The sequence below is a fragment of the Carassius carassius genome, chromosome 36 (assembly GCF_963082965.1).
Source record: "Carassius carassius chromosome 36, fCarCar2.1, whole genome shotgun sequence".
Classification (NCBI taxonomy): Eukaryota; Metazoa; Chordata; class Actinopteri; order Cypriniformes; family Cyprinidae; genus Carassius; species Carassius carassius.
The window spans coordinates 24060262-24082563 of NC_081790.1; the positions used below are offsets into that span (position 1 = coordinate 24060262).

General features: G+C 37.8%; 1 protein-coding gene across 1 annotated transcript; it reads left to right on the forward strand.

Annotated features, from left to right (window-relative positions):
• Positions 1-209: 209 nt before the first annotated feature.
• Positions 210-22302, forward strand: pafah1b1b (platelet-activating factor acetylhydrolase 1b, regulatory subunit 1b). The gene is made up of 11 exons (XM_059526739.1): positions 210-371; positions 5865-6116; positions 15757-15841; positions 15916-15990; positions 16101-16307; positions 17488-17656; positions 18141-18243; positions 18478-18706; positions 18819-18920; positions 20152-20308; positions 20385-22302. The coding sequence occupies exons 2-11, from the start codon at positions 6085-6087 to the stop codon at positions 20456-20458; spliced, it is 1233 nt and encodes a 410-aa protein (XP_059382722.1). The 5' UTR covers positions 210-371; positions 5865-6084; the 3' UTR covers positions 20459-22302.

Genomic DNA, 22302 nt, shown 5'->3' on the forward strand with positions numbered 1-22302 from the left:
TGTTTTGAAAATATTCACACTAGGAAGACCCATGGTTAAAATGCATGAATTCATAAATGCCAATATTTATGGAAACGTGCCACCATAACGCGCGGCTCATCCTAGGTGTCGGCTGAAGGTTATGATGATGTAGTGAGCGGCCGCTGTGATCCTCAAGGCGTGCGCGCCCCCGTCCGCTGTGATCCTCAAGGCGTGCGCGCCCCCGGCCGCGTCATCAGTAGACGGTTATGCGGCGCAGAAATCAGGAGCAGAAACAGCGCTGGCTGAGCCGCAAAATCAGAAGTGACTTTCAGCAGAGACACATCCCACTCGTTTTTACTTTTTTACCTTGCTGCGTTATCTGGCAGATGAGACACCCCTCATGTTAAAAGGTAAGGGTCATTTCTGTTGACTGCTAGTTGCTCTATAGTGAAAGTGAGTCAGGTAAAGTGTGTATGTGGCTGCGAAATTTGCGCCGCCTGCCTGACTGACTCAAAATGGCGGACAGGCCGTTAGAGCAAAATAAGGGTGGGAATATCAGAGAACGATATAAACCAACGCCGGTAATGGCATGACTTGCTTACAGACGTAGATGCGAAAATAAAACGTTTCTTTAATTCTCATTAAATTAAATCAAACCCTTGCTTGACCTGAAATTTGTGACAGTCGGCCTTAAGTGATTTGACCCATAATGTTAGCTAGTTCGCGTTAGCATCCTCTCAGCACTAAACGCATTGAATAAGTAATAACAACTGATGTCATTTGTATTTATGTGTTTCAAAACCTCTTTGGACTAAACTTGGCTTCATAAAGCCGTTGAAGTTGTATTTCAGCGGCTGGTGTGGGTGATATTTGGGGTTGGGTGTGCCTGTGATGGTTGAAGGCCGGATTCGTCACATCGATGCCGGTGTATAATTGTATGCTTCGCTACTGTTTTGATAATGTGCTGTTTAATCTGTCAACATGGGCGTGTATGGTATGTTGCGCTATGTTTGCTAAATAATAGTCGGGCCTTTCATGATTATAGTTGGCAAACTAATTGTCGACGTTGACTGTCTGTCTGCCGTCATGTTTTGATCCTGTGTTTAAGATTTAATGTTTTTGAAGAAGATAAATAAACAATATTCTTAAATGATATTACGAGCCATCGGCAACTTAATGTTGAGCAGACATTAATAAATATTGGCTATGCTCAATTCTGGTAAGAAAACATCACTAGCTCAAGAATCATGACATCACATGTAGAGGTGTGAACTTGTCTTGTTCTCGGTAACACTTGAGATATATATATATATATATATATATATATATATATATATATATATATTTTTTTTTTTATATATATATATATATATATATGCACGCCTCATATTATTTAGCTGTCTTCATTCTCTTACCACGCGGGTGTTGCCATGCTGTGGCCAATGATTATTATTTATCCGGCCTAATTCATTTTAGGCTACTTGGCCTGAACTTGCCTTATGTCATGACGTCATTCAGTGTGACGTCTTCATTGCAATCTAATTCTGATATCATTTTCCCCCTGATATAAACTAACTAACGCCTTACCCTTCCCAGATGTACATGACAAACTGACACACGATTCTTGAGAATGTTTTTTTAGAAATAAAACTGGTCATTTTCCATGAATGTATTCAATGTGCTCCTATATGTTTGGAATTGTTGTAAATTAGGGCTTTGTTCATGCCCACACAAATGCTTGACATGTAATCCAATCAAATTTTTGGATGTGATTTGTCTCCTCTGACCAAAGCTAAAAAAAAATGGCATGAATAAATTAAAATGGATGCACCGATGTATTGGCTAATAATTGGTGGCAGTTGATAAAAGCAATTATCTGCTCTATAGGTCATTGCAAATTGTTCAAAAACGGCTAATGGTCAAGTCCAATTATATCCTGTCAGTCAAAAGGGGGTGGAAAAACATGTCATACTGCAACTTGTGTGTGGAGAAAATGTCTCTTGTGTAGATTTAGGGCTGTCGAAGTTAATTCAATAATAATGCACACCCAACACCATTAACTCAGGGATTGCGAACTCTGATCCTGGAGAGCCGCAGCTCTGCAGACTTCTGCTCCAACCCTACTTACAACTCACCTGCCTGTAGCTTCCTAGTAACCGTTCATATCTTGATTAGCTTATTCGGGTGTTTGATTAGGGTTGAAGCAAAACTCTGCAGGGCTGCCGCTTTCCAGGACTACTGTTCACCAACCCAGTATTAACGTAATCTAATTTTAAAATACATACATAATACACACACACACATGTAAATACACCATAGTTAACGCTGGTTCTATAATATGACCCTATGAATCACACACAGTTCAGGCCAGGGTTGCCAGTTCTGTGTTTTTTCTTTTCACCAAACATTATTTGTAGCATGCCGCCCATCCATTATTCACAAAGAGCTTTGTTCTGTTACTTTTAATAAAAAAAACATAGTCACAGCTCTCTAATTCTGTCCATTTTGTCACAAAATTTAAACGATAAATGCTCAGATTGTTGCATTTATGTTTTTAGTACTAATCAGAATATTCTTAAATTATTGCCAAATATTTATTTAAAACGTAGACTGATTACGAGATTGTATATTAAAATTTACCTGGTAGTTAAAAGCACCAGATCACAATTAAAGGTGCTGTAAGTTTTTGACTCTACTAAAGCATAAAAATACCATAATATGTTTGCAGAAATTTAAGAAACATTCTAAGTTAACATACTTGTTTATCTGAAAAACAATGCTATGTTATTGTCAGTTATTCTCCTTTGAAAATGTGTGTTCCAGGTCAGATTGTTGGTCTCTGTTTGGTCTGTGAAACCCGCCCACTGCCAGTTTACTCAATTGTATTTGAGCACCACGGGTTGCCAGCTGGCGGAAAACAGAGCTTATTTCATTTCATTCATCGTCAAGTGCATTTGTTCCTGTTGGTGTCATCAATCTAGCACCCTCGTGTGCATCAAGTTTGAGGAGGGGACGAGTGGGAAAAAAAGAAAGAAAAAAAAACCCTCTCCAGTATTTTGAATTTGGACTGCAATACTTAGTTCAACCACTCGGTCAATCCTACATACAGCACCTTTAAATGAAATCAAAATTCAACAGCAATACATGGTTCCAATCCATTAAATCTCTTCAGTGTGATCCGTGTATACTATATACATGGAAAAAATATTTGAGTAGAATTGTTTTGTTTAAAAGCATTTACCTTTATGAGCGCTTTATGTAGCTGCAAGTATTAAAAGTTAATGAATCCATAAAAGAAAAACCCACAGAATCTTAATTGATTAAATCCTAATTAAATCAGCTGTATTCACACTGACCATCTTCATATAGTTTGTTGCTCGGTCACAGACAGCAACAGTCACAGTGTTGGTCTAGAGTTGAGCAGTGGTTCTTGGAATCCAACAAGTGCAACAAGACCACGCCCCCCTTTTTGTGAATTCATGTGGGCGGAGGTTAGTCAAAAAACGGTTTTAGTGACGTCATTACTGCAGGAACTAGAGGGTTGTATTCCAAACGGGTCGTTTTTTGTAGGTGAATTCTGTTAAATAAAATATCTCGCTTGGCATTGAACTTTGAGCTTTAGAATTTTACAGATATTATTTATACTCTAACAACAACATTACACACTAACTAAAGTTTAAAACATGGGATCACAAAGAAGGGGACCTTTAATGTGTTTGCTTGAATGTGTGGCATGCTTCAAAGTGAATGAGTGGTGCTCTGTTCTGTTCTGTCCTCTACTACACTCCAAACACACATGGTATAGGGCTTGTTTTTTTCAGTGGCCTCAGAGCAGTTTGCTGTTTTTGATTGTTCCACATGAAGTGTTGGATCAGTTAAAGTCCACAGTTCAGTTTTGTGGTAATGTGAATTGAGAACCCTAAGTTATCAAAGCTTTTTACTCGTGGCCGACCGATATATCACCGTCGACCGATATATTTGCCTTTTTTTTTTTTTTTTTTTTTTTTTCCGGCATTGGCCGATAAGTTTTTCTGCTTGGCCGATGTGTTTGAGGTGGGACTTTTATTTTGACGGCGCTGAGAAAGGCTGCTCCTGAGCAAACAATGCTCACATTCTCCCTCTTGTTTACTGTCGTTGTTAACCGTTCTGTCTTATACGAATCGAAGTCTGTCTAATAATCCGATAGAACAGTTAAACAAAGGAATTAATGTATACAGACAGTATTATAATGATTGCTTTTATATTATTAGTAATCGAAAGGCAAACATTATAATACTTTATAATTTGCCGTCAGCATTAAGCAAATATGCATTTATATAATTTAAACAAATCTTTAATTTCACAAGCCATGCAAACTTAGTCTAATCCAGCTGTAAGATCTTGTGAAGTGTGCATTTCTATCTTGAATGATCGCATGTTTTCATTTGAAAAATATGATTCCCAGTGCACACAAACTTCCCAGAATACTGAGTGCCCTGTTGGTTACAGTGTTCACTTTTTTATAATATTTTTATTACATTTATTTTGTGAAAAATACTTTGTCATCTAAAGTATGTTTATTTTAGACATTTATTTTTTAATCCTTTGTCAAATCATTTCAAATTTCTTAAATATTAATAAAAAAAAAATTAATAATATCGGCCTTATATCGGCCCCCTGCTTTCCAAAATATCGGCATTTACATCGGCTGTCAAAAAAACAATATCGGTCAACCACTACTTTTTACACATGGTATTCTAAACATGATTGTTATATTTAATTGTTAGGCAGGAGTGCATTTCAAACTATTGTGAATTACACAAAAGATGGTTCACCAAAAAACATTAATTATGAAAATGTTATCACTCATGTCATTCCAGACTTATCAGACTTTTTTTCATCTAACACACAAATTACGATATTTTGATTATTCTATATATAAAACATCCGTATGACTACATAATCCATCTGAATCAAGTGGTTTAATCCAGGTCAGATACTGTTGCTTTATGTTGAACAAAATTCATTTAAGCTTTATGCACAAGAGCAATGATCAATGCACACACACATAGAGCACATCAAATAGGCAAATGGAAGCCCAAACTGATTTGAGTAAATGGTGACCGTTTTCATTTGTGTGTGAATTCACTTTAGAAACCCTTTTTAAGTCTTCAGCCAAAAATATAGATTTGCCGAAAAATGTAGTTCAGAGACATAAGGCATTACTACACCATTTTGACTGCAAAATGTCTTGTAGCATGAAGTGCTGTTGAAGTCAAGATTGTAATGTGTTTTTGGAATGAACTGCACAAAACATAATATTTGATGTTCTTTCCCAAGTCCAAAACACAGCCACATGTCTGGATATCTCATCTGCTCTCTGAAGGCCAGATCAGGCATTTTTCACCTGTGTCAAGCTATTTTAGTTTGCTCCACACAGATTAGAGTGGATATTTGCAGGCTGTCAAAACTGACTGAAAGGATTACAAGGTCTTGTCTCAGTCCCCCAACACCCCACTTCTCGTCTGGACAACTGTTTTATTGGACCACCATCCCCTCAGGATTAGCAAAGGAGATTTACGCCCTGCCACCTCCAGCACTTCCAGTCTGGTTGTCATCGAGGGGCTCAATGTTATTGTAGATCTTTGGGTTGGCTGTGATGGTTTCTTGTGAGCGCACATGGTCAGAATGAAATGTCTGATTTAATGTAAGTTGAGAATGAGTAAGAAAGCTAATAGATTAGTAAAGGCTCCCTCTTTTAATGTGTTTGTAAAGGTTTTTTGTTTAGTTAAATCATGTCCTAGGCCATTTTAGACTCTGGTCAGGTCAATGTCAGAATTATTGCCGCTTCACATTTATCATGTATGAGCTTTTGTGTTTCTTTTTCTAATTAATCTCTCCTTTTCCCCTCTCATTTTTCCTAGATGGCAAGTTGATCAAATTGGTGTTAGTTCCAGTGGGTCATCAATTTTGTCTTGTGTGTCGCTGTGGACAAAGTCTCCAGGCTGCAAAAGTGACGTCGGTTTGCACAAGAGTGTGAGATTGTGTCTCTCATCCAACAGTTCGTCCTGCTGAGGAGCTGCTCCGGACTGTTTGCCAGCTCCCTACTTGGGGCAGAGACAGCGCCCCCACTCTCCTGCCAAAATGGTGTTGTCACAGAGGCAACGAGATGAACTGTGAGTCTGAATTCTCATGTACTCATGATATACAGACCTGTATCTGACACATTAATAGACCACCATGTTTGAAATTCTGTCACTTATCGTATTTTGCAGAAAATAAATTACAAAGGATCAAAATTGCACTGTTCAGAGAAGTTGCATCAGTGTATAAGCCACTTTTTTATTACATTCAGAAATTATGTAAAACACCAGTAAATAAAAGTAAATGGTATAGTTCCCCTCACTCCACAACAAATCCTTTAAATTTGCCTGTATTCAGAGCAGTACAGGAATGAAAAATGGCAGTCTAATAATTAAAAAAAATTATGTAAAGCGAAACCGAAACTGCCAGTGTGTGGGAAATAACTTCTCTCATTCAGCATGAATCCTAATGTTCACTTTGTGTGTGTTTTGTGTGCTTGCCCTTAATTGCATTATATAAGCCACTAGACTTGCAACTAACGATTATTTTTTCTGTCGACTACTCTAACGATTATTTTTATTACAATAAATGATCTAATGTTCTTTTTTTGATTAGCTAATGAATCCTTTGGATAACTTTACAAAGAAATATAAGTACAACTTCTAATATAATATTTCAACCTTTATTCATTTTCAACCAATGTGGTTGAAGTTTTTACAGTATACAAAAATAAAGAGGCAAAGAAAATTATTTTAATATGGTAAATATGTGTTTAGAATATAGTTTATAATTAAACCACAGTAGCCACAAATTTACAGTTGTCTGAGACGTCATGAAATGTTCTTTAGCATCACAAACCATAAAATGTAGTCATCGAGTTAAAAACATCTCAACTTTTCAGAATGCCGCAAGCGCACCACGGGTCATGTGCCAAGAGCTAACCAGCTTAAATCAGCTTCATCCTTTCCCGTAACAACGTTGAAAACTCAGCTAAGATGAGGGAACAGCTGATAATAGCTGTATATGGATTGCGATTTTGAAATAAATTTAGTAGCAGAGCTACTGCAAGCGATTTTTAGTGCTGCAAATCCATTTATCCTTTGCTGAAATTTCCGCGTCTTCATGGAGAGAGCACGTCATGGTTGTTTAGCAATGGCAGACCCCCCAGGGGCGCAACTGCCCAAATGCTTTGGAAAGAAGGAGAAAGCGGCGCAACTAGTGTTTTCCACGCGTTTTTAGGCGCGATATGTGAACGCCCCTAACGTGTGTTCGAAACCCGCGCCAACACAGACTTACTTTATTTTTTATTTTATCCTTACTTCAGCCGCAGTCGTTTTCCTCTGAGGTGCTCGTTCATCGCATTTGTGCTGCCGTGGTACATCATATCGGTTTTGCAAAGGGAACAAAGGGCCATTTTATTTGGCCTCTGTTTAAAGTATTCCCATACTTTTGATAACAGTGGTCTCTGTTTTTGTGATAGAATGCAACTTTCTCCATTCCCAGTATGCCATTACGCGAGATGTAAACAGTGTGACGCGTCAACGCATTTCACGCACATGTCGACGCTTCATTGCAGCACTATAAGCCACTTTAGAATACAAGTTGCAGCATGTTCGAGATGATAAAAAGTGGCATTCCTGAAAATACAGCAAGTTTTCACTGTTAAATGGGTAGATATCGATGTGTGATAAAATGAAATGATTATACCCTGTGAAACTTGACATCAAGTGCAGTTCAGTGCACTAGTAAAGAACATGACTGCCTGCGCCTCAGGGAGCATCCTGCGACAGCTAGTTAGCTTTAATATTTCATAAAGCCTCCACGAAGTGGAGGAGGGGTTCATAATTACGTGACCATCTTTGTGCATTCTGAGGTTCTAAGCAGTGTTGGGGTAGTTACTCAAAAAATGTAATTAGTTACTAGTTACTTCTGTAAATTGTAATGAGATTACTTTACTAGTTACTGCATTTGAAAAGTAACTTCACTACTTATTACTTTACTTTTTATTTTTCTCAACTCCTTTTTAATGGTTACATTTAATTGTATTCATCAAAAAGCATGTCTAATTCATTTAATTCATAACACATACATTTTCACAGCAATTTATTAAAAGTTTAACAAAAATAAAATGTTCAGGGCCCTATGAAATGTTTTATTTCTTCACCATGTTTTATTTATTTTTTTAGCATGTGTAATTATTTAAATGCATAAAAACAACTTCATTTATTATTTTTTTCTTAAAATAGCCTTATGAAATGTTTTTTTCCCCTCAGAAAGTCTGTTGTGTATTTACATTTTTCTGGTTATCAAATGAAGGCATAAATCAAAACAAATTTAGATTTTATTTTAAAGATAAATTGCATTTCTTTTTTCTTCTTCTGAGAAATATATTTTCAATCTGAGTATGAACAATAAACACAAACTATGCAGCATATAGTAAAAACAATTGCACAAATTGTCTTCAACAATACAGTGCAATAACAGTGCAAATGATTCACAAACTACACACAAAATGAGTGAGAAATATTCAGAGTGCAACAGTAAAAAATAGTGCAACTATCTTTATGAACTGTATAATTATATAATGAATTACTTAGTATACATAATATACATATTATAAATGATCTATTCGTTGCCTGTAATCTGTGTCAGAATCGATTTTACTGGGACATCGCCTAACGACCCAAGACATAAATCCCAGTGCTTTATCAGATATGTGTTTCATCCTTGTTTTTGTTTTGTTTTATGTCAAAGTACTCTGTCGAGTGTTTTTTGTGCTTTTTCTGAGAGTTTTCTCATGCAAATGTGTTATTGTGTGTTTGTATTCATGCACTTACGACAGACTTTCACTTTGTTTTCGTTCATTTTCCAAAGCAATAGGCTATGTTAAGTAGTAGTTCAAAAGACTACTTATTGGTTTAATATGGGAGAGTTTGAACCAATCTGCGCACGGGGGTGGGACTAAGCGTCAACAATCATTTCTGTTTGGCTCAGAGGAACAAAAGCATTGGTTTCTTCTGACGAATCAATGTTGTCAAAATGCGATGACGTAATCACATACACTACGGCGCCTCTGAATATCCATAATGAGTCTTTGAGGGTTAAGCGCTAAGATCAATCGTTATCGGGAAACCCCAGCCAGAACTTTACACACAGGCAAACACGGCATGTGTAACGCAGGAAAGCGCGTTCCTATAGTCTAGTAAAGTAGTGTAGTTACCAATATTATTAGTGTAATGCGTTACTTTACTTCGTTACCCCAAAAAGTAATATAGTTACTGTAATCCGTTACTTTGTAACTCGTTACCCCCAACACTGGTTCTAAGGTTCTCTCGGTAATCTTGGGTGCCCCGTAAATCTGTGAATTTCTCAATTCACTTATTTAAAGAGTGGCAGTGATGAAGAAACTGTTATGATATAGGTGAGGGGCAGTTCTGTCTGATATTTGATGAGCATGTTTAGATGTGTCGTTGTTGGCTGACCACCTTGTTTGGAAGGAATGTTATTGCTGGAAGCTTGTACTGCTGAAGCCTTTAAGCCAAAGCATCATAACAAACATCAAAAGCCTTCACCCAGTTGAGGCCAATGATTGTAATTCAGCAGCTCCCTAAATAATCACTACACTGAAGTTAAATCATGCTTTACATTTTTTCTTTAAAGGCATACTACACCCCAAAATGAAAATTTTGTCATTAATTACTTAAGACTGTAAGTTACAAGTAAGCTTCACTGTCAAAGTCCAGAAAAGTATGAAAGACATCAGAATAGTCCATATGTAAATGAGAGCGTATGCATTGGAAACTGCTTATGTTTCCGATGTGAACTCTTATTTGTTAAGAAATGCGTGTTTTGCATTGTAGCAGATGCAAAGTAAATAGGAGATAGTGGACCTGTTTTGGATGGGGCATTTAAAAGCATAAAATATGAATTTTATGGGGAATGGATATTTTCCCCCGTCACAGCTTTGTGTAGACACTAGTGAAGGGCTTGAGACCGCAAAATGTTCTTGTAACGCCATCAGGCAGTCAGTGAACAGTCAGTGCCATAGTGTTTGAGCTCTTCAGAAAGCCAACTTATGAGTGGTTAGCTTACAGTTGTCTGTGTAGATAAAATTGGCATCGGAGAAAGTATTTTAACTGAAAAAGAATCCACATCACCATTAAGAAACTTATGGAAACATTAAGAAATTTAATGAGGTGGTTGCACTTTGATTCCAGTTTTTGCCTATAGTTACTGGACCACTTGTGTTCCACAGCTTCCTTCAGAAAGGTCACTGTTACTAATACTAGTCTTGAAGCTGCTGACATCTGTCTAAATTTAGCCCATTGGCCAGCTCATGAAATATTCACCATCATCTGAAGAGGTGAAAGTCTCATTTACATAATGAAGCACAGGAAGAGAAAAGAAGAGGCAGTGTTTCGAGAGACTACGTGAACGTGTTCAGTCCTCCATTTTGGCATTTCCTGCTGTGTCATTTGAGACTTTTTCCATCCTTAGTGGTGAGTGTCCATGTCAACCAGGGCGCTGTGTTTTGGTTACTTCCAGGCCCTTTCTCCCCCAGTCTCCACGTTCATTATAGATTGAACTTTCTTACGGAGTTGTACTGCTGGAACTGCACTCTTTATTGCCATGAAGATGTCACCGTCACATCACTTGCAGCTGCGCACGCATTGTGGTGGCAGAAAAACACTGGTTACGAGTGGAGGGAAAATCCATGGAATAACAGAAAAAATGTATTATTTTGTGCCTTTTGGATGTCAATCAAAATGCTAATAATTTTTATGGAATACTGTCATCTAAGACACTATTTGAAGCTAAACGCAGATGTTTAAATGAACAAACAAAGGATTAAAACTACAACAATTGCAACGATGGGGAAAAAAGCCAGTAGTCGGGGATAGGAACCATGAGGAATGGGGGATCAGAATGATTCTTAACCAAGGGGAAAAAGAGAAATGACGAGTTGTTTTCAGAGTTATGAGAGAGAATCTTGGAGAAATGTGAAAATAAAGTCAGATTTTTAAAAATATATGCTCAGATTAATCTTAATTAATCTTAAAATTAATCCAAGGCTTTCATAGACTGCTACTTGAAAACGTTAACTTTCTGCCACCAGTCACCTTTCTGCACATAAAAAAAAAAAAATAAAGTCATCACTGTTTCATAGGGGTGGGCGATTTGGCAAAAATTCATATCACATTTTCTTTTGAAAAAAATCAATATTTTATCCAGATTCTTTTCTATTGTGCAAGTTGTTTGAGCATTACAGCCAAACTAATTCCCAAAACATCTGTCAAAAGACAGCCTTTCAAGGATACAAAATATATAAAATAATTGCGGATATTTAGGCCAAAGTGGGTGAAGAAAATAATCTTGTCATTATTTTTATCTTTGTAAAAAACAAATGAGAACAAAAATGCACATTACAAATACACATAAAATACAAATAAAACAAACAGTTTCTTTTCAGGTAAAATAAGTGTATTTAGCAGGAGCATTCAAGAAATTGAATGAACACATAAAAAATAAATTAATTTGTGAGTGATTTGTTTCTTCTGTTTTGGTGTTTTATTAACATTTAAATGAATAGTTCACTCAAAAATAAAATGTTTTATTTGTATACCATCATTTACTCACGCAAAAGATGTTTTAAATAGGGCTGCACGATATTGGGAAACAATGACATTGCGATATTTATTTTTCTGCGTTATATATTGCAATATGAAATCTAATCAAATTTTTTCTTACAAACAAAAATGGGGTGAGCACACTTACATTCTCATTTTAAATGATTTAAACATCAGAGTATTATTTAAGTTAGAGTAAATTATTTGTTTGTAACTTTAGGATATGGTTTGAATTGTTAACATATTAACTAACATGATCTTACCACGAGCAACACTTTTGTTACTATTATTTATTAATCTTTGTTTATCTTAGTTTATAAAAACACAGCTGTTCATTGTTTGGTAATGTGACTTCACAGTGCATTAACTATGTTAACAAATACTGTACAACTTTTGATTTCAACAATGAAGGCTATAGCCTAAATGTTGAAATTAACAATGTTGTAGAAGTGCAGTTTAGTAATAGTAAATGTTAAATAATTTAGTTAAATAGTTTAATAAATAGAACATTATTGTAAAGTGTTACAGATTTTTTTTAATACACCAATTCAGACGTCTCGTGAGTTCAGTGTTGGGCAGGTCAGTTGTCCATTCATTAAATTGAATCGGTTCAAAGGAATCATTAGTTCGCGAATCAGACGTGTACGGCGCGCGTTGTGTAATTATCTCTGCAGTTTAGGATATCGCACAAGATTTGACAACACAGAAAACATTTCATAACTGGATAGTGTTTTTTTATTTATTTTTTGTTCGACACCATCGTGTCAATTGATTTTGATTAATATGCATGAGGGAGAGAGAAACCACATTTGCACGATGTTGCGACTGAAAACGTGTGGAAAACGCTAGGCGCGCCGCTGTCCTTATTTCCAAAGCACTCTGTATCCTGCGATCTACGCTGGCGCTCCAGTGGTGTCTGCTGTTGCTGGGCAACCATGACCCGCTCTCCATGAAGACGCAGAAGTTTCAGCAAAGAATAAATGGATTTCCAGCACTAAAAATCCCTTGCAGTAGCTCTGCTAATAGATTCATTTAAAAAATGGCTATCCTTGTACTGCTATGATCATCTGTTTCTCCATCTTAGCTTTCAGTATTGTCCGGGAAAGGATGTGCATGACCAGGGGTGCACTTACTGCGACCAGAAAAGTTTAGATGTTTCTAATTTAATTTTCTACCTGTTAGATTGTGTTTTATTTATGTCTACACCTAAGCCTTAAACGTACCCTTTACAATAATGAAATACTATTATTGTTGTAAGTGTAGGGGTTGCAAGACTACTGATTTCTACTAGTCAATTATTTTAATAAAAAATGTTTGAGTTACTCGACTACTCATGGTTCATGCTATTTTAAATGAAAACACATTAAATAGTTTTTTTTTTTTATCAATAAACGCTTATTAATGTATAGGCTTATGCAACAATTACATATGTACATTTTTAAAACTTTATAATTATGACATATTTAAATTTTCATGTAACAGCCAGTATTTGTATCTGTAACAATCACAACATTTTTCGTATCTACATTCGTATACAACATCGTACAGTTACTTGATAAGACCGTTGTGACTTTTTATATTTTTTTTTCGTAGTTAACACTGAACAAGTATGTCGTGTTAAACTAAAATAATTTATTTCTAAAATAATATTTATCATGCAAGCAGAGAGATGTCATGACAAACGTTTAGTGATCATTTGAACACAACTGAATCCATTCAATGCGCACATTTTCATTATGCAGAACACTTTAAGCAAATCTTAATGTTAATGAACTTCACTAAACAGATGTGTGTGTGCTGCACAAACCAGCAAAAGGTAAAGATGCAAACATGTAGGCCAAGTAGACAATGTATCCGTATCTAAGCTGATTATTAGCCTACTCTTGAGAGAGAACTGATTTGGTTTTTGAGAGACTGAGACACGCAACGCTGCTGTTTGATTGGTGAGCGCGCTGTGCTTATTCCATTCATTCATATCATATCGTAGCCTAAGCTTTAAATCATTGCCTTTTAAATATATACAAATTCTATATTACTCTTGCAACGCTCTGATTTCTGAGAGATGCACAGAGAGGCGACAACAATTCGGTGTTTGATTTGCGCTCTTTTCACTCATAAAGTTTACATTCATTCACTTCTGGCTCTGATCCCCTGGCTCACCTGTTATCTAGCAAACACCAGACTGTGTCAGCTTCAGCCGAGTATTCAGGCAGAATTATTCCTTGTCCTTTATTCATTTTTTAAGCCATTATCCGAGCCATTCCGAATAAGGTATTCGGCTTCAGGCACAACCCTAATTATTACATTACATATTTTATTTTTACATGCAACATAGATAAGGTCATATAGTAACAGCTCCATGCAATATTGTAATTCTAAAATTCACGTCGTACTTGCAAACACTTTGTATGTATTATGGTTAATGCATGCTGGAGTAGTTGATTGTTTCCGACAGCGCCGAGTAGTCTATGCAAGCACTAGTACAGTATGACAAAAGTTTCGCTGTATTTATGTGCACATGCCCAGTAGAGCCAAAAGTATCCCTTCTAGCCTTAACTGCGCGCATTTGTCATGTCCCGAGCTTTGCATGTGTGTGTGCGCTGTGCCAAGGCATCAGTCATTTTAATTTTTGACCACAGACATAATGTCAGCAAAAGCAGCATTATTAAGTAAATAAAATGAAAATAAAGTACGGTACTTAAAAATAATTTGACCTTACAGCTCCAAACTCTGTTCTAGAGGGCCAGTGTCCTTTATAGTTTGGCTCCCAGGGTCGGACTGGGGGTAAAACCAGTACTCATTACCAGGGCTCCAAAGGAAGAGAGGGCCCTTGAAAAGTATGAATCTGAAATATATTTTATTTTACCTGGATATTTTCATGGGTGGGGGGCATGGGGGCCCATCAGGACTGCCTATGCATAGGGCCCGGGATCTTGTGTAACGCCCCTCTTAGCTTTAACCCTAATTATACACACTTGAACCAGCTAATAAAGCTCTTACTAGACACATTAATCTTCCAGGTGTGTTAAGGCCAGTTGGAGCTAAACTTTTCAGGACATTGGCCATCCAGGATCTAGTTTGGAGACCCATGTCCTACAGAGTTGTTACTTTGCACATGCTTTTTGATCATTACAAATAATAATGTAAAATTATATTCTTAGAATAGGAGATATGCTGTCTCTCGCATCACAAACATTATCAGTAGTTAAGTATGTGGTCTTGAAGAGGACCCTTTTTTCTCTCATTTGGACTCGGTCTTGACTTGGACTCGAAACTTTTGAACTTGGACTTGACTTGGACTCGTCAAAGCTGGACTTGACTACAGCTCTACAATTAATCTGCGAATCACATTCGTCAAGGGCCGGGAGCAGCTGGCCCGTACAGTTAATGAATAACGGATTAACTACGACAGCCTACATCGCACATCCTGCGATGTGACTATCGTGGATTCATACATCGCGATATCGATGCTTAAACGACACATCGTGCAGCCCTAGTTTTAAACCTGAATGAGTTTCTTTCTTCTGCTGAAAATAATGATATTTGAAGAATGTGAAAAACCAAACAGTTGCGGTCCACAGCAACTTCCGTAGTATTTTTTCCTATAGTATATTACTACGATATTTCTTCAAAAGTAGATTGTGAAGACATTTTTATCATCCACAGTCAAAAATCATTAGTTTCACCGAATTGGTCTGTAGGACATGAGTATTGCATCACCAAAACATCTGTCAAAAGCAAAAGAATAGCCTTGTTCACACTGCAGCTAAATACATTTGTCATTTCTATTAAATCACTTCTCTTTCTGTACACAAAGTCTGTTAAATGTTGTTACTTCATAACAGTAATGTAGCTGATGCTTTCCTGCACTTGAATACCATTGTTACTCGCAAAACTTTTCAGCATTTTTTTTGTGTCCAATTCTTGATGTCCCTAACGAACAAAATTTACATATCTGTAATTGTGACTTGCTGCATATTGATCTCTATGCCACTGCCCATGTGATAAGTGCAGTTTCATCATTGATCATTTACCATTTGCGGAAAGCCTTAGCTGCATGATTCCACATTTCTTTATCTAATGAAATCACCTCTTTTTCTTTCAGAAATCGAGCAATAGCAGATTATTTGCGCTCTAATGGCTATGAAGAAGCATATTCTGTTTTTAAGAAGGAAGCAGAGTTGGATATGGTAATAGCATGTTTTTACACTAAGCTTCAAAATGGAAAAAGATGTATTAGGTCTCATTCTTGTAATTTCTTCAGAATGAGGAGTTGGACAAGAAGTATGCGGGCCTTTTGGAAAAGAAATGGACTTCAGTCATCAGATTACAAAAAAAGGTCAGTAAATCATTTTTTCAGTATATTATCTTTAAAAAAAATGGGCTATATGTCTTAAATAACTGCACAGGTGTCAATTTTTCAAAATAAACAATCCCAATTTTTGTTAGGTAATGGAGTTGGAGTCCAAACTAAATGAAGCTAAGGAAGAGATCACTTTAGGAGGCCCTGTGGGACAGAAACGAGACCCCAAAGAGTGGATCCCACGCCCGCCTGAGAAGTACGCCCTCAGCGGCCACAGAAGCCCTGTCACACGCGTCATCTTCCACCCTGTGTTCAGCCTCATGGTCTCCGCCTCCGAGGACGCCACTATAAAGGTGTTTTTATTACTCTGTATTTTTGTGTCAGATGTTGGGACATTGATAGGCTGCACAAGGATGTGTGCATATGCTATACGGATGGTGTGTTGTGCCATGTTTCAGTTTATAAATCCATCTGCTCTTATTCTTTTCTGCTGAGTCACTGAGTGTCTCTATGGAGAAACCCTGATGCTCTGGTTTCCCTGGGCAATGGCGCAGTGAGCAGTTCTCTGGACACCAGGCAGTGCAGTTATAAGCGTTCTCAGCCTGCATTTCTGTCAGATCATTCTTTGTGCATTTCTCTGTACCTTCTGCATGGCAAGATATGGATGGATCCCAAGTAAATATCACAGCCAGACTGCTGGAGACATGTTGCATCACACCTTTTTACATAGGTCTTCTAGAAATCACCTATTTTCTCTGTTGTCTAACCTGTTGCCATTTGCAGTTGAAGTGGTATACTCTTCCATGCTACGTTTAAAACCGGCTATTAAGCTTTGCTACTGTACATTTAACATTCTAGATTGGAGCTTTAGTGTAAAGTAGAGCTTGCAAAAATAAAACAGTACTGGTTATCCAAAAGTATTTGATGACTCGGCGTGTTAATATTTGCCTAATGTAAATGATACTGTGCAGCTCTAGCAGTCTTTGGTGTTTTGGGAAACCAAGCACTGAGTTAACAGTGTGTGAGTGATGCATTGTCATGAAAAAAGCCAAGTAAAAAAAAATTCTCCATGAACATGGAAAACATCGATAAGGGCATTTACCCATGGTCTGTAGCATTGTGTTCTTTGTTCATCCTCGAAGATAACACTGCAAATTGAGATTAAGTCAGATTTTCATGCTCTCTCAATTGTGAAAATTGTGCGCTCACATTCGATTTCCTCTATCACCGCATCCTCCATTCATCGGTTATTGACATTTGTAAATACCACGAATAAAGACCTCACCAACGGCCTCTTCAGAATTCCTGCTTCCAGGAAAATGGGTCGAGAAAAAAATAGGATCTCTAGGAATGACCCTGCTGGCTAGTTCCTAGAACTGCACTGTGTGAAATCACCGATGTTCTGAAAGTACCAGAGCACTCAAATGTTTTACTCAAGCTACACAAACTGTCTTTGAAAGTGTGCAACATTATTATTATTTTGAATCACTTTGAAACAGGTGTGTAAGCATGTTCCGTTGCATTGTTTTGCAGGTTTGGGACTATGAGGCTGGGGATTTCGAGCGTACCCTGAAGGGTCACACTGACTCAGTGCAGGACATCTCCTTTGATCTGAATGGAAAGCTGCTGGCTTCTTGCTCCGCAGACATGACCATCAAACTCTGGGACTTCCAGGGCTTTGAGTGCATCAGGACCATGCATGGTGTGTATTTGCTACCACATTATAACCATTATTCAAATCTACTGCTTGAAGAACTTCCTTAAATGGCCTTTGAGTTACCATGTACTGCAGCCACCTCCAATATAGGCTTAACGCTTACTGGGATCCTTATTAGTGTGCTGGAGAATCCTCTCTCTGGATGCTGAGACTCAGTCAGGACCTGTTGGTCCAGGGGGAGGGGTAAAGGTTTGTTTGGGTTAGGATTAATCATGCTGACAGATTTAATCTCTCTCTCAAATAACAAAGCTGCCTCTTTTAATCATATGCCATAAGTCCTGTCCTTTACATCTGTCAGTAAATGACTAGATATTTCAAATGAAGATTCTGGTTAATTTTTGTTTTGTTTTGTTTGTTTGACATTGGATGAAAATGCTTCTAACCATAAGTCCAGTTGCTTGAGTCTTAACTGTAACTAAGCTTTCCCCTGCACCTTTTATCTCATTCATCCTCCTCCTCACATCCTCAGGACATGATCACAATGTGTCGTCAGTTGCCATCTTGCCCAACGGTGATCACATAGTGTCTGCTTCCAGGGATAAGACCATTAAAATGTGGGAGGTGGCTACTGGGTGAGTAATACTGAAGTGCATTGTGTGGGTGATTGTGATCCGAATATTGAACACTCAAGAATTTCAGTGAGTCACATGGAGCTTTGAATGTCTTGTAGTGTTTGCCATGTTATTGCCTCAAGCAAAGTAATTACATAATTTGGCTTTTTTTTTTTTTTTTTTTACATAGCAATACAAAACATTCTGGAAGCATATGCATATTAATGTATAATGATTCTCTTGGTCTTGCCACAGCTACTGTATGAAGACGTTCACGGGTCACAGGGAGTGGGTGCGTATGGTCCGGCCCAATCAAGATGGCACACTATTGGCCAGCTGCTCTAATGACCAGACGGTGCGCGTGTGGGTGGTGGCCACCAAGGAGTGCAAGGCGGAGCTGCGGGAGCACGAGCATGTGGTGGAGTGCATTTCCTGGGCCCCTGAGAGCGCACACCCCACCATATCTGAGGCTACAGGTTCTGAGGTACATTGTGTTGGTTGATGTGAGCCTCATTTTCTCTTTTCTGCATCATCATGATCCTCTAGGATGATATAATGTATTTCGTTAATAATTTATTGTATTTACTCTCTTCCAGAACAAGAAGAGTGGAAAGCCTGGGCCATTCCTGCTATCTGGATCCAGAGACAAGACCATTAAAATGTGGGACATAAGTACTGGCATGTGCCTCATGACACTGGTGAGTTAAGCTATAGTTCAGGCAGCTTCATTGTATTATATCTATAGCTATACTGCCTGTGTTCAGAATAGAAAACACTCCTCACTGCATTCGGCTAATTTTTATTTTATATTTTTTAGCTGTTAACAAGTTTGCACTTCTGTTTCCACTTTCAAAAAAGGTCATAATAATGAAATCAAACTGAAATATAAGATACTAAGTTGTAATTCAGAGATCGAATGTTGATATTGACAAAAGGTGTCAGTAAAAATGTGAAAATGAGATACTAAATTATGAGATTTGTCCAATTTCTAAGACAAAATGATCAATAGTGTAAAAATATATGAAGCACTGCTCACAAATAAGTCACTGTCAAACCAAGCAACTTTCTGCTTGTTAGCACGGTGACTTGAACCCGTTGTGAAATCTGCATGGGAAATTTGTATAGAATTCCTGATTAAATGGATTCCTTTTGAAATGTGACTGCACCTGTCATAAATATGAGAAGTTGATAAGTTGTGATTATGAGAAACTAAGTCATACCTGGAGAGTTGGAATGTTTTTTTTTTCTTTATAATTATGACTTTGTTGTAATTGCCTGTTAGTTTCATCTTAACACTTGGTCATAATTTGAATACTTTTTAATTTGTTATAAAATTATTTCAACAAAGTATTGCTTTTTCCTTATTTGTGGTGGAAATGGGCCACCATTTATTTATTTGATGCTCAACAATTTTAAACCGTTGTGTGTTACATTGTGACACTGTCATTGTTGAATGCTGAGTTTTCAATTTCTGAAACCTTTTTTTTTTAAATCCAATTTAGTTTATATAGAGAGTCAGTAACAGTCCAGTTAAATAAAGAGTTAAATAGAGGATGTTTAAAGTAGCAGCTGATTCCCTCTGCTTTATTTCTCATGCTATTAATTAACAGTTGCATTGCATTACCCAATACAATGTGCTCTATTTTATAATGCACATTTTAATAAAATGTATTCATTGTATTCCTTGCATATAGAGATTTTGCCTTGCAATGGTTGTATACTATTTTAAACATGGCCACTGTGTATATATCATACTCTATTTACTGCTTTGTATTTGATTGATTGGTGAAGTATTAGCCAACTGCTTTTTCAAATACACACTGAAGTGACTTTTCCCATTTGCCAGATCTATTGAATCATACAGCAAATTTATGCTTTTATCCATCGTTTCTCCTTCTTCTTTCATCTTTTCCTTCTCTCGTCACTCAGGTCGGTCATGATAACTGGGTGCGTGGAGTGCTGTTCCATCCTGGTGGGAGATTTGTAGTGAGCTGTGCTGATGACAAGACCCTGCGCATCTGGGACTATAAGAACAAGCGCTGCATGAAGACTCTGAGTGCCCATGAACACTTTGTTACCTCTCTGGGTAAGTCAAGCAGATGGTGAAATTTGAGTCTCCATACACCATTAAATAAATGCAATATTCATCCTTTCTTCCACAGATTTCCACAAGACTTCTCCTTACGTGGTGACAGGAAGTGTAGATCAAACGGTCAAAGTGTGGGAATGTCGCTGATCTCCACAGGATCCGCCCGTCCCTTTCCCCCCCCAACGCCACCACTTTGGCCACTCCCACACCTGCTCTTCAGGATGCACTCATTACTATGGTTACCACCTCATCCAGCTCTCTTCTAATAACTATTGTCCTTTCATGTAAATTACTCTGGATGTAGTTTGAGCTTATTAAATGTTTCACAAGACACTCACATGGTAAAAAAAAAGAAATGAGTAAAAAGTAAACAAGTATTCTTGCATGGTGAATCCAGACCTTGTATACTGTACATTATTTGCTTCTCCTCATCTAAAGTACCGTAGGGATGCGGAGCACAGGTGTTGCTCTCGCCTCAAGCATTTATGAACAGAAGGCAGAGTTCAGGGTACAGGGCACTCAAAACCGTTCTGTTGGACATTTACGTTTTCTTTCTTTGACGTTTGTCACATTCTGCTTTACAGAAAAGAAAGACTTTTAAACATTTAAACTGACTGAAGATGAACAGCTTTACATGTCTGTTCCGGGGGTCTGTAATGTAATGTAATTTAACTGTATGAACACCTGGATGCTCAAAAGATTCGTCACTTTAAGAACTGGTAACTACTTCAGTTCACATTATTGAATCGTTCTCATCCATGAAGTCCTTTCCATTTAAAAAGCAGGCAAATCTTCATTCAATCCCATTAGAAACTAACTGCAGGAAACATGATATGAGCTTTTAAAAGGACCTGGATCAGTAAAGTGCACTTGTCCCTGGAGAAAATAGGGTTTACATTTTTGTTTTTGCTTTCTCTTTTTTTTTTTTTTTTTGTACGGAAGATCTCATTCTGACACCCTCCGTCACCACGTCTCGGAAATGGAGGACTTTGACATACTTTATTTACTGATAGAGGGCAAGTGAAGTGTCATTTTACTCCTCCTTAATTGCGCACATTCACCATTTCCAGAACTGCGTTCAACTTTCGGGACAAATGCAGCTACATCTCATCCACGGTCTGATTTCCTCCCAGATTTCTCTCTGACCGCCCACATTCTGCCTCCCTATTCTCGAAAATGACTTCATTGGGTCATAGGTTTCACTAACCCCTTCTGCGTCATTGATATAGCGCTTTCATTGCTTTGTCATTCCGCTGCTTGCTTGCACCATCTGCTGCCCGTCCGCTTGTGCACGCGTTTGTGAAGACTTCAGGAGACGATGCCCATACAGGCTTTCTGATGTGCTCTGTGGTACTGCTCAGTGACCATGTGCCGAGGAGCTAATCTAGTCAGTCTCTCTTGATTTAGGCAGGTTCTTGGCATTGCAGAAGAAGATGCTTTTTTTAAAGTGACACCTCCACCGTAGATCAACGTGCAATATCTATTGGCTGCTCTGTGTTAACTATTAAGGTGTGTATGTGTTTTCTATGAACACAGTTCTAGGAAAATGGCCTTCTGATCAGATTAACAGGGCAGACAGTTTGAAAGGTAATCCACTGGCTGCCGTACAAGGCAACAATTAGCAACTTATAAGACTACATCAGTGGTGAGTAGATTGCTGTGCTTGCTGGTCCGCAGCGTACTGTTTCCAACAGTAGAGTCATGTATGCCCAACCACTGCCATCCTAAAGCTGTGTATGTAGAATCTATGGATGTGTGCGTGGCCGTCACTTCCTGTCTGTGAGCACACGGTGGACTCTGACTCCAGCTATTCGCTTTCTCTGCCTTGTTAATGTGCTGAGAATCCCCAGTATGGAGGACTTCATTCTGCTTTTTGTGGTCTCACTGTTGACACACACTCGTGCACTCACATAAATAAATAATTGTCCATCAGTATATCTTGATGTCATTGTTTGCAACATAATTAAAATAATAAAATATCTGTAAATATA